This window comes from Otolemur garnettii, unplaced genomic scaffold (genome assembly GCF_000181295.1).
Source record: "Otolemur garnettii isolate 467f Iridium unplaced genomic scaffold, OtoGar3 scaffold00002, whole genome shotgun sequence".
NCBI classification, from domain to species: Eukaryota; Metazoa; Chordata; class Mammalia; order Primates; family Galagidae; genus Otolemur; species Otolemur garnettii.
This window is the reverse complement of record NW_003852397.1, coordinates 45,029,935-45,043,405: the sequence shown is the minus strand read 5'-3', so window position 1 is coordinate 45,043,405 and position 13,471 is coordinate 45,029,935. Positions and strand designations below refer to the sequence as shown.

At 35.3% G+C, this 13,471-nt stretch overlaps 1 protein-coding gene across 1 annotated transcript in view; it reads right to left on the bottom strand.

Moving 5' to 3' along the window:
* CMC1 (C-X9-C motif containing 1) overlaps nt 1–13,471 on the bottom strand; it is an 82,475-nt gene that overhangs the window by 47,347 nt on the left and 21,657 nt on the right. Inside the window, exon 2 of the mRNA XM_023513844.1 lies at nt 10,737–10,826. Coding sequence (XP_023369612.1) covers nt 10,737–10,782 — 46 coding nt within the window. The 5' untranslated portion in view covers nt 10,783–10,826. The remainder of the gene's footprint in view (nt 1–10,736; nt 10,827–13,471) is intronic.

Genomic DNA, 13,471 nt, shown 5'->3' with positions numbered 1-13,471 from the left:
TGTTGAATATTTTTGCATCAATATTCATTAGAGATATTGGTCTATAATTTTCTTTTCTTGTTGGGTCTTTTCCTGGTTTGGGGATCAAGGTGATGTTTAATGTGTTGGGTAGTATTCCTTCTTTTTCTTTATTTTGGAAAAGGTTGAGTTATATAGGTACTAGTTCCTGTTTAAAGGTTTGGTAGAATTCTGATATGAAGCCATCTGGTCCCTGGCTTTTCTTTTTAGGGAGATTTTATATACTTGTTGCTATTTCAGAACTCAATATAGGCCTGTTCAACATTTCTACTTCGTTCTGGCTAAGTCTAGGAAGGTGGCATGCTTCCAAGTATGGTCTATTTCCTTCAGATTTTCATATTTCTGAGAATAGAGTTTCTTGTAATATTCATTAAGGATTTTTTTAATTTCTGAGGAGTCTGTTGTTGTTTTGTCTTTACCATTTCTGACTGAAGAAATTAGATTTTACTCTTTTTTTCCTGGTTAGGTTAGCAAAAGGTTTATCTATTTTTGACCTTTTCAAAAAACCAATTTTTTGATTTATTGACCTGTTGTATAATTCTTTTGTTTTCAATTCCATTTAATTCTGTTCTAATTTTGGTTATTTCTTTTCTTCTGCTGGTTTGTTCTTCTTTTTCCAGTTGCTTGAGATGTTCCATTAAGTTGTTCATTTCTTCTCTTTCCATTCTCTTGAGGAAGGCTTACAGTGCTATAAATTTCCCTCTTAGGACCGCCTTTGCAGTTTCCCAGAGGTTCTGATAATTCATGTCTTCATTATTTTTTTGTTCCAAAAATTTGGTAATTTCCTTCTTCATCTCATTTATGACCCAGCTATCATTCAGCATAAAGTTATTTAGTTTCCATGATTTTGTATGAGTCTGCAGATTCCTGTTGTTACTGAGTTCAACTTTTATTCCATGATGGTCCAAGAAGATGCAAGGTATAATTTCTATTCTTTTAAATTTGCTGAGATTAGACTTGTGACCAATTTTGGAGTATGTTCCATGGGCTGATGAGAAGAATGTGTATTCAGTTTTTTTAGGATGAAATGTTCTGTAGATGTCTGTTAAATCCAATTGTTGAATGGTTAATTTTAAGTCTAAAATTTCTTCGCTTAGCTTCTTTTTGAAGGGACTATCCAACACTGCCAAAGGAGTGTTAAACACTCCAACTATTATGGTGCTGGAGGAAATCAAGTTGCTCATGTCTGGAGTCTCTCTTATAAATTTAGGCACATTCTGGTTGGGTGCATAAATGTTAATAATTGAAATCTCATCATGTTGAGTGTTACCATTAACAAATATGAAGTGACCATTCTTATCTTTCCTTACTTTTGTTGGTTTAAAGCCTATTGTATCTGCAATGTCCGCTTTTTTCTGATTTCTATTTGCCTGAAATATAGATGACCATCCCTTCACCCTGAGTCTATGTTTATCTTTTAAGGTAAGATGAGATTCTTGTGTGCAGCAGATATCTGGCCTGAGTTTTTGTATCCAGTCAGCCAAACTGTGCCTCTTAAGAGGACAATTTAAGCCATTCACATTAATTGTAAATATTGATAAGCCAGGTAGAATTTTGGGTATTGAGTTTTTCAAAAGTCCAGTGGATATTTTTAATCCTTTTGCCACTGTGGAAGTTGGAATTTTATCAAAAGTTTCTGAGTGAGTTTACTTAAGTAGTGGAGGATTGTGCTGGTCATTATGGAGGATAGGTCTGAGAATATCCCGGAGAGCTGGTTTAGTTATGGCAAATTTCTTCAACATATGAATGTCATTAAAGTATTTAATTTCTCCATCATAAATGAAACTCAGCTTAGCTGGATACAGGATCCTGGGTTGAAAGTTATATTGTTTTAGGACATTAAAAGTTGATGAGCGCTTTCTTCTAGCTTGGAAGGTTTTGGCAGAGAGATCTGCAATCATTCTAATATCCTTCACCTTGTAAGTTATCGTTTTCTTACATGTGGCTGCTTGCAGAATTTTCTCCTTCATATTAACCTTGGTAAAGTTAATTATGATGTGCCCAGGAGATGTCTTATTTGGGTTGAGTCATGCTGGGGTTCTGAAACTATCTGCTATCTGAATTTCAGAATCTCTTGGCATGTCTGGGAAGTTCTCCTTCATTATCTCATGAAGTAGAGCATCTGTGCCTTTTGAAGCAACCTTGTTGCCTTCAGGAATTCCTATAAGACAAATACTAGTTTTCTTCAAACTATCCCAGAGCTCTCTGAGAGAATGATCTGTTTTTGCTCTCCATTTCTCTTCCTCTTTGAACATTTGGGAGCACCTTTCTTCTGCCTGCTCCATTCTGTTACTGAGGGGTTCTACTGTATTTCTCATTTCTCAGATCTTTGAGGGCTGCCAGCTCTTGTCTCAATGTGTCAAACTCTGGTGATTTTGTCTTTGAATTCACTGAATTCTTGAGACAACTTTCGAAATGCTTCTTAAATTTCTAATTCCAATTTTACCTCCATTCTATTAATCTTATTTGCAATCTAAATTCTGAATTCGATTTCTGACATCTCAGCCATTTGTTTATGAATGGAATCTTCAGTTGTGTCCACCATGTCATTCTCCGGGGGAGTTGATCTACTCTAGTTTATTCATGTTACCAGAGTTTTTCTGCTGATTCTGACCCATGATTATTTTACAACGTTTGGCTAGATGAGCAGATAAGGTGAACTTGGGTTGGGGGCTCCTAGAGTAGTGATTAACCAGTCCTTTGCCCAAGAGCTGGGACTGGTGTCTGTACCTTTTCCCCTAGAGTTTTGCAAACAACCTGTAAAGTACTACATTCTGAGACACTGGGGACTTGCTTGGTGTGGTGGGGCTAAGTGGCTTTGTCTTATTTTCAGCTGGTCTCTGTCCTACCCTAGTGAATCAGTTACTCTGGGTAGAAGTTTCAGCTTTGGAGAAATACCAGCAATTAAGTCACCCAGACCGGGACCACAGGCGCCCGCCACAACGCCTGGCCATTTTTTGGTTGCAGCCATCACTGTTGTTTGGTGGGCCCGAGCTGGGGAGTCGAACCCGCCACCTTAGGTGTATGTGGCTGGCACCTTAGCCGCTTGAGCCACAGGCACCGAGCCGATGTACATTCTTCAACCTTCTCTCTTGGCTCAGCTCCAAACCATTAGCTTATTTGCTAAACTTCTGTCCTTTAACTCTCCTTCTGGATGGGAGCCTCGGTGGAAAGCTGGCTCCAGATGGCCATCTTGCTCCTCCTCCCATACCACACTGAACTTTTGTGTGTTCTTCAAAGATGCCATTTTGCTATTATCTGAGGCTTCGTATGTGCTATTTTCTTCTACTCAGATCATTCTCTCAAAAATATCTGCATATCTCACACCTCGTCCTCCTTAAGAAATTCGTCCAAATGTCACTTTCTCAATGAGACCATATTGACCACTTTAAAAAGATGGCAGCCCTATTTCAACACCAGTACTCCCCACTGCCTTTAGCCAATTTTATTTCTCTACAGAAAACTTACATTTACTAATAAAATTATTATTTGTCCTCCTTTCCCATTGAAATGTGGGTCCATATTGTAATGGATTTTGTCTGTTTTACTACTGTTCATTTAATGGTGAGTGACATACAGAACATTTTCAAATAATTATGTTCCATATCACCCTAAAGTTCTGCTCAAATGCTCTAAGGAATCTCAAAATTCTATATTTGCTTTTGTAAAAAAAAGTATTTTTAGTAATGTAATAATTGTGCAACTAGTTTCACCAAATGCTAACACAATAGAAACAACCAATGTATTAAAATATGATGCCAGATAAACTTGTTTATGGGGCTCAGAATAAAATCCCTATAATCTCTGTTTAACCAATAATATTTTGAAAATTTAAGTAAGTCCTAAGACATCATTACCCTTTAAAATGTTTCTTTATGTAATTTAGGATTTATTCTATACCTTGCATCCCCCAAAAGAGAAAAATATAAAAATAAACTTGAAGGAAAGTTTATAAATACAAAAGCTGCAACTATAATCTATACCTTCTGATTTAAAATCTGGCTCATAAAATAATATAACATTGTTGTCATCTATTAACTCTAGCAAATGTAACAAAATGAAGCATAATACAATAAAGCATTACTTTTATCTGTTTTACACATTATAATTCAAAGCAAATTCTAGCCCAAATTCCAGTCTATCTAGTATAGGACTAATTTTTTTTAATTCATTTAATTCATTCAAAATCTATCAGTCTAAGTTTCATATACACTAAATGGCCTCCTTTATTATTGTTTCCAACAGATATATAAGATGCCTTTTTCAGTTAAAATGTAATTATCTGTGGGTATCTGCAAAAAGCTTATCAATTTCAGGGTCTGATTATCTGGAAAGAATGACAATTACAACTGAAGGATCATCAGATAATTTAAGGAAATGTGATCTTGTGCTCAGATTTTACATGTAAGGGCATGGCACTATTTAAAGACCATATTTAATTTTAGATTAATTTCTCCTAAAGAGAAATCATTTAAGTCTATTACAGTAAAATAACTGAAAGTTAGTCTAGGAAGACTAGAATAAGAAAAACTTATTAATGAAGTCCTGGTAGAAAAGCTATGACATTTTATAATATTTATTCAATTTAACAATACTTTTGTTTCAAGACATGTAATTCTTTGTGTTTGTGCTCAACTGTAGACTTTTCATAAATATACCTCCAAAGAGGAGCTGCATAAATTGTTTAAAAATCCATCTTGACAAAATTCCCTGCAAACTTAGTCATTTAAATATTTAGCATTCGGAGTTTTCATTTACTTTTGAAACTAACACTGTACCTTTCTCTATAAGAAGAAAAACAGCTGTTCTATTCAAGGATATTTGTGTACAAGTACATATTTTATTATGTAAATTATAATTACATATTAATTTCATTGTAAAACTATCTTGTCTTTGGAAAGAAGACAACCATAATAAGCCAATGATTCCAATAACAGAGGTATGAGTTAACAAATGTAACTGAAAAACAATGGATCAATGAGAAATGACCATTATACAGTGGTACGCCCCCCCCCCACTATCCATGAAAAATACATTCTAGAATCCCAGCCGAAGCCAGAAACCACAAATAGTACTGAACTCCACTAGGTTTTTTCCTATACATAGAGACATATGATAAAGTTGTTTAATGTCTAAATTATACAAAGAGATTAATAATAATAAAATAGAAAAATTATAGTAATACACAGTAATGTAAATTAAGCATGGTCACTCTCTCAAAATATCTTATTGTACTGTACTCATTTTTCTTATGATAAGAGATGATAAAATTCAGACCACAGTTGACTGGGTAACTGAAACTATAAGGGCCTATTGTATACTTTATTTTAAAATAATTTTAAAATAATATATTTTGATATAAGGTTATTACTTATGATTCCATTGGCATAACATCAGGCTGACAGGCATATACTTACTGCTAATTAACTTTCATTGTGCCCATGTGCAGAAAAGAGTTCACATAGTAGACACGGTACTGCTATCCTTAGAAAGGGGTGTTTGCGAGGTTGGACCTTAGCAGGCATCTGAGAACTTGAGTTTTAGAAGTGTCCTACCATTACCTAGTTGGTAAGAGTTACTCTGTGTGCCCAAACTGTCTGTGCAACACTATGGTTTATATTGAACACCTGCTTTCCTTTCAGGGATCTGACATTTTGGTACTAGTTAGGCAGAGGGTGCCCAAATGACCAACTTCCAACAAAAATTAAGGACTAAATCCCTAATAAGCCTCCTTGGTGGGCAACATTTCACATGTATTTTCCAAATTCAATGCTGGAGAAATTAAGCATGCCTGAAGGATACTATCAGGAGAGGACTCTTAGCAATTACATCTAGTTTCCTCTGAACTCAGGTCATATGTCTTTTCACTTTTGTTTTATATCTTTTTGATGTAATAAATCTTAGCCATAAATACAACTATATGCTAAGTCCTGGGAGTCTCCTGAGCAAATCTGCCAAAGCCAGGAGACACAATCCAGTATAGATCTAAAGAGCAAGAACTGTGTCTTATATCTATCTATATTTCTCAGAGTACAAGAAATATATCTTATATATAACATATATTGACCATATTTGGTGATTGTTAGACTCTTAGCATACCCAAACCAGTCTAAAGATAGGTGGCATCTCCACTTCTGCATTTGTTAATATTGGTGAACACCAATGACATAAATATATGTGAAAATAATAGTACAGTTCAAACAACAAATGAAAAGTTCTCCACAGATGCAGGTTGGAATCTACAGCCCTCCAACTTGTTTCAAAGATGTTTTGATAATTCTCTGCCTGCAAAGTTCCTAAAGAATATCCTATGCATTCTTATTTTAATTCTCTTTTGCATCTATTCATAAATCTTTGGAATTTAACAAAATTTAACATACTTCTGTTGAGTTATGTATGCCTAATAGAAGAAGGGGTGAGGCATTTTATCAAACTTCTGTGTTAATTAACTGGAGCTCTGTGATATTTCAAAGAAATAATCCATGCTTCCTTATACTTTATAGAACTTCTCTAGAACTATACCCCACTTACTGGATAAAATATCAAAAAGACTGCAGCACAAACACAAAGGAAACATTAAAATGAAGCAAAAGAAGGCCCAAGGTAAGAAAGGCATTAGTAAAAGAATATAGCTAGGTTAAATAAAGTTCCAACCCATCCTGATGACCAAGTCTTAATCTCTCATAGCAAAAAGAAAAAAAAGCTCTGTAGTCGTTTGTTTTGGTGGCTCTGTTCACTGCCAATAGTATCACTGGCAAAAGAATTCTATAAAGTTGAAATTTATATTTAAATCAGTAACTCATCTTTTGGTACCAACACAGCTTATAATCTTGTCCAAACTACCACAATACTAAGACCAGGATTTTTGTTTTGTTTTGTTTTTGAGACAGAGTCTCAAGCTGTCACCCCTAGGTAGAGTGCCACTGCGTCACAGCTCACAGCAACCTCAAACTCTTCGAACTAAGCCAGGCGTCCTCAAACTAGGGCCCGCGGGCCACATGCGACCCACCCAGGGCATTTATCCGGCCCATCGGGTGTTTTTGCCGCCGCTCCCTGTCCTGCTTAGCTGCTGTCTGTCCTTTTAAACTATAGTCCAGCCCTCCAATGGTCTGAGGGACAGTGAACTGGTCCCCTATTTAAGGGGACCCCTGGACTAAGCAATTCTCTTGTCTCAGCCTCCCATGTTGCTGGAACTACAAGCACCTACCACTATGCCCAGCTACTTTTTCTGTTGTTGTTGTTGTTGTTGCAGTTGTTGTCTTAGCTGGCCAAGGCTGGGTTCGAACCTGCCAGTCAGGGTGTATGTGGCTGGCGCCCTACCCACTGAGCTATGGGCAGCTACAAGACCAGAATCTTGATTCTATAAGTATTTAATCTCTAAATCAAGCTACTTTAATCATATCAAGGTTCCAAAAGAACAGGTGATCACTATTTTTCTCTTCCAAAAGAAACAAATACTTTTATTACTTTACATTCTTAAAAATTTATTTTATTCAAATATTCTAAAATTGATGCCATTTTAATAACATAAACACTGCTTGACTGTCTTCCAAAGGCTAAGATTTATTGTTGTTTTCATTATACTGAAACGGCACAGTTATTGGAACTTAAAAAAATTCACTGTAGAATAAGAATTATGTAACTGTAGACTAAAGATAAATTTTAAAAGTATTAGAGTATATAATGATGAAACACTCTAAATGTTATCTACTGCATTAAGACAAAATTTTATTGTATTTAAATATTAGATGAAAATGCAATTCAGATGAAAACAGCATATAGTAAAAACCAACAGTAAACAGATAATGAAGGTATCATGTAAGCTGGTTAAAAAATCATAATGAAGACAGAACTAGTAAGAATATAGCAACCTGGATGAAATTGATATTCATTAGGGTACTCCTCACATCAATAGGGAACATTTGGACTTTGTGGTCTTTATCAGTGTCCCAGCTGGTAATGGTTGAAGGTTAATGCCTTACCCAATTCTGTTCAATTTTCTATCCTAATTAGCCCTCCAAATCTATAGCTGTGAGCACCAAGTGTCTGTGCTCAAAAGAAACTAATTAATGCTAGCAAATTAGATCAAGTCCAAAGATCCAACAGCCAAACTCTTAGTTAAATGCTCCTTGTTAATAGGAAGTGTAGCTGTCAATAACTGCTGTTGGTGACTATAATGAGGCATCTTTCCTTCATTGAAAGTGATTTCATTTCTCTTTGTCCCTGGAAAAGCTGTTCCATTCCCTGCACAAACCTAAGTTGCTGGCGGTCTGACCCAATTCTTACGATCAGCTGGGTTGAAATGACATAAGAAAAAAAAAAATCAGACAGAAAAACCTTCCTACATAATCACATTTCAGGCATTCAGCAGAAGTCAGATCACTTATTAAAATTCCTATATCTTTATCCAAGATTCAAACAATGAGCATACACAAGAGTTTTATATAAAATCCCATAATTATTTAATAATGCAAATGCTATAAATAGTAAATAAACTACAATGGAAGTGTCCTGACTCCAAATTATGTCTTATTGTTCAGTTTGAATGCAGCCTTATTCTGCTGCTTGGGCAATACTAATTTCATTCTTTCCTAATTTACATGGTTAAACAAGGAAAATACTTAGGATTTATTTTATAAAATAATCAATTTTAGACTCTTAAACAGTATTTTGGACCACATGGCCTAAAAAAAAAAAAAATCAATCTAAGGTTACCCATAAGAAATTTAAATATTCAAAAATCCAATTGTTATTTATAATGAACATACATTCTAATAACAGCAAATGCACTGAAATAATCCAAGTGAATCTCAGATTTTAAGATGTTTTCAAGCCTTTAGAAGACCATAAGCACATTAAAAAAAAAACAAAACCTAACCCTGTCAACACCCTAACCAACTTTTGATAAAGAAGTGAAAATTAAACACTTTCACTTCTGTACCATTATAAAGTTGTAGATGTGCAATGTAAATAAATATTTTAGTTATACTCCATTCTTTCATTTCAAAAAGTAAAAACAAAGTTTCACTGTCTATGAGTAAAGAAAGGCAGTTCTGAAACCCAAGGCTGGGCAATCACTCTGCATTCTCATCAGAATCACGTGGGTAAAAATTAAATCTATAATTAAGTTAGCTAACTTTTTTCCTTCTAGGTATCAGAACAATGTGTTACAAAACAGCATAAATGAACTTATTTTTATAACTTCAGACTGATATCTGTAATACATAAATACATTTTTACTATCTTTTTTTTTATTTATCATCCATTTTTAAGTTTTATCCTTCCTCATCTGAATCAGGGTATATATTTTTAATTAATTTTTAATTAATTTTATCCTTCCTCATCTGAATCAGGGTACATATTTTTAAAGTTCTAGGACATAAATGGGGAACACGTCTCTTGTGACTATCAGCATAACACCTGCCAATGCCAGATGTGCACCAAACCCTGTTTGCAGGTGACAATGGGCTCATTTTTCCAGACACTTGGGGGTGGGTGTTGAAGGAAGGTCCTCCGATTAAACAACTAATTCAAGTGAAAGCAAGAGTAAAATTCTGGAATGATTATTTTAATTTACTAACTTATTAATGGATTTTAAAATGGAATAGGTCATAAGAAGTCATTTAACTTAATAAACAGAAATGGCCACCACACATTGTTGAGTCTAAGGAACTACCGTTCTTTTATTGCCTCTATCCATCAACTGCAAAGATCTTCTATAAGGGCTGAGGGCAGGGGCAGGGACAGGGACAGGGACATAAATGACACAGTCCTGCAACTGGGACTGACACAGCCCTGCTCCCCTATATAGAAGTTTACAGTGAAAGTGTAGCCCATCATCCTAAAAATTACAGTGGTCCCTTGTCCCAGGAGAAAGTGAAGAGGAGGAGCCAGAAAAACAGCCTGTGTTAGTGAAATTTTGCAGAGTACTACTTCTTTTTGATGGCCACTTCAAGAGGTAGTTTTTGTTTAAATATTTCTACAGTAATATTGCCATCTGTTTCTCTAATTACTCATTATTTACAAATGTACTATGGCTGCATTTTTTACCTTCCACTGCTTTATTTATATTTTTCACTAGAGTGTTATATATACATTAATCAACAATATGTCTCTAGATTTACAGAATATAGGAATATTTTATGTTAAAAAATATTTTCCAAAGAAAAACATATACATGTGGGTGTCTGGTATATGTATTTATATAAATATCTTCCACTTAGAAACATACAACAAAAATAACACAGACTCACTGTTGGTCCTACTAGGATTCCATTAACAATTCAGCAATAGACAATGACACCAAAGAAAATCATCTTAGAAAATATATATATACTCAAATATATATACACGCATACATATGAATATGTTGACAGATGAAAAACAGGTACATGTTAGACTTGGCCTTTCTTCTTTCCCTATTAAAATCACCAGAACAACTCAGTTCTCCAAAATACACCAATTTTTTCTCTGTATATAACTGTACTTCTAGGGAGGAAAAAATGTTTTCCTAGTAATTTGGCAGAATATTTTTAAATTGTAAATGAATTGAACACTGCTGGAAGTTCTGAAAGCTGAAATACTGGAATTTCAGTGAAAGGGTGAGAAGCAATTCATACATATTAATTCACTGACTACTTGACTCACAGGCTAAGGATTAAATTCAGATCGTATTATTAAAAATAAATTTGATCTTTACATGAATATTTGAATCTTACCTTGAACTTGTTCAGAACACCTCTCTCTGGCCTTTTCTCTCATCATTTTAGGGATCAAAACATCTTTTTCGACATGTCTAAGATGCTGGTCTGGGAAAAAAAAGATCTTTCCTTAATATAAGTCTCCAATAAATCCACAGATTACAGGAAAAACAAACACTCTGGTTTACTTAAAACAAAAGCCTATGCAAATATATTCAAAACTGAGCCTTTAACAGCCTGATAAAACTATTTTAGTCACTGGAAACATCCTAAATATTTTTTGATATACAACCAAAAAAAAAAAAAAATACACAAGTAGCATAGGCAACATCTTTCCAAACATTATGTAAACTATCTGGTAGCATTTTTACTTAATAACATTTTCCCATGCAGTCTTGCCAAAATTAGAATGTAAATCAACTTATTATTAATATACCACAAAAAGTTTTTCATTGACACCAAGATCCAAGAATAGATGAAGAGATAACAAGATTCAGAAAAACACAAGGCGCTTTTCTACCTGGTAATCAAAGAAGACCTAAGCAAGAACTGGCAGAAGTGGACTACAGGTCCTTACCCAAAGCACATGAGATTTCTGTACATTTTAAATATAGCTTCTACAAGTGGACTACAATACCAGACTAAGCACCTACTCCAGAGTCCTACTCGCTCCTTAAATTCTTAAGAGTCCTGAAAAACAAACAAGGGGTAAGTGTCCTCAGTGAACCAGAAATGATGAGGAATCTCATTACTGAAAGACAAAAGGCAGAAGAGATCAGGTTAAGGAAGGTAATGATATTCCTATAGAGCACTCAGGGAAAAAAACTGATGACGAAGCAGGTGTTGGCTCCTGCTCTGAAGCAGCAAAATGGCAAGTGAGAAACTTCACTGAGGGAAACCCGAGTTATTGATTAAAGTATTTCTGTAGGAGACAAATGGTCAGCTTATCTTCTATCTTCAGACCATGGGTGAAAAAGGTAATATTAGGTATTTATCCCCAAAAGACCAGGAAGTTTCCAGTATCCAGTGACACGTAGGAAAACCAGAAACCCTAACCTCTTTCTGGTATTGTGTTGTTCCCAATGGTCTAGGAATGCAGGCAGCTATGAACTGACATATGTTTGCAGAGAAAGTAATGGAGCATCTCAAAAAGCAAACAAAATCACCAACAAAACATCTCAGGAGTACCCAAATTTGATGAAGGATAATATGGTGAAAGGGAGAAAGCAATTAGACTTAATCAAGAAGTAAACAACTCTAAAGAGTATTAAAAGAGTCAAGGGTTAAAGATTTTAGATTATTGTAATAAATCTACAGAGGCAAATAAAAAGACAAGAGGCCTCACATGGAATGGCCCATGGGTTACCTAAATGCACTTTGATGACAGATCTGAAACCCCAAAATACTGAAAGCTTCAAAAGGGAAAAGAAAACATTGCCCACATAAAGAAATGAGATCACATTTACATCAAGTCTCACTGGCAAAATAAAATGCAACAAGACAATGATGAAATAAGGTCAAAGTTCTGAATTATATCCAAATGTTCTAGAGTCAATTAAACTACCACCAATTAAGAGTGAGGTTAAGGGTGGCGCCTGTGGCTCAAAGGCAGGGCGCCGGCCCCATATGCCGGAGGTGGCGGGTTCAAACCCAGCCCTGCCCAAAAAAAAATTAAAAGAAAAAAAGTGAGGTTAAAAATTTTTTCAGATATATAGAAGCTAAAATGTCTACTACCTTCCAGTCCTACAGAAAAAGAAGTAATATTTCACTACAGTTGACTCTTGAATAAGAGTTGGTACTGTGTGGGTCCACTTATATACTGTTTCTATTCAACCAAAGGTAATTAAGTACACAGCATTTGGGGATGCAAACCTGCATAAGCACAAGGCTGACTTTCTGTATACGGGAATTCACAGGGCAGACCGCAGGACCTGAGTCTGCATCCTTTTTGGTTCATGTGAAAGTCCTGGAACCAGTCCCCAGGGCATATTGAGGGAGGACTGTGCTATTGTTATGCAATGACCACTAATCAAACTTAGTGATGTAGAACAATAAATATTTTATTGTACTTAGGGATCCTATGGGTCAGAGGGGCCTCATCTGGGAAGCTTCAGGAGACTGGTGTTGATTTCAACAGCTGCAGAAGCTGGAGCTGGAGGATTTACTTCCAAAATTACTTTTCTTCACCTACATATTTGACACCAGGCCTGGAACGGCCAAAGAAGTATTTAGGACTGTAAGCCTGAGCACCTACCCCCTTTTTTGGAGCCATGCAACACCATCCCTGGTAAATTATACTGATTTCAAGTCACTAAGGATAGCCAATTCTCACATTTTAGAAGGGCATGAGAAATGAGAGATAATGTTGTGGCCTTCTTTGTCAAATAAAATCTGTCACAAGAAGTAATAGAGAATATACTGTGATAGACTAAAACTGAAGCCATGATGCACAACTATGACATATAATATATAAAGCATATAAGAAAAACATGCCTTTAAATTAACTCATTAAAATTGCAAAGTACTTGAACAACATCATCACCTAACATCACCTAACTTGACCTAACTTTTATAGAATATTCTACCCAACAACAGTAGACCATCTACTAAGATAAATCATACTCTGGTATTTGAAACAAATTTCAATAAATCTGAATAAATTCAAGCTAAAGTATGTTTCTTTATACCAATATAATTAAATTAGAAATTTAGGCTCGGCGCCTATAGCTCAACCGGCTAAGGCGCCAGCCACG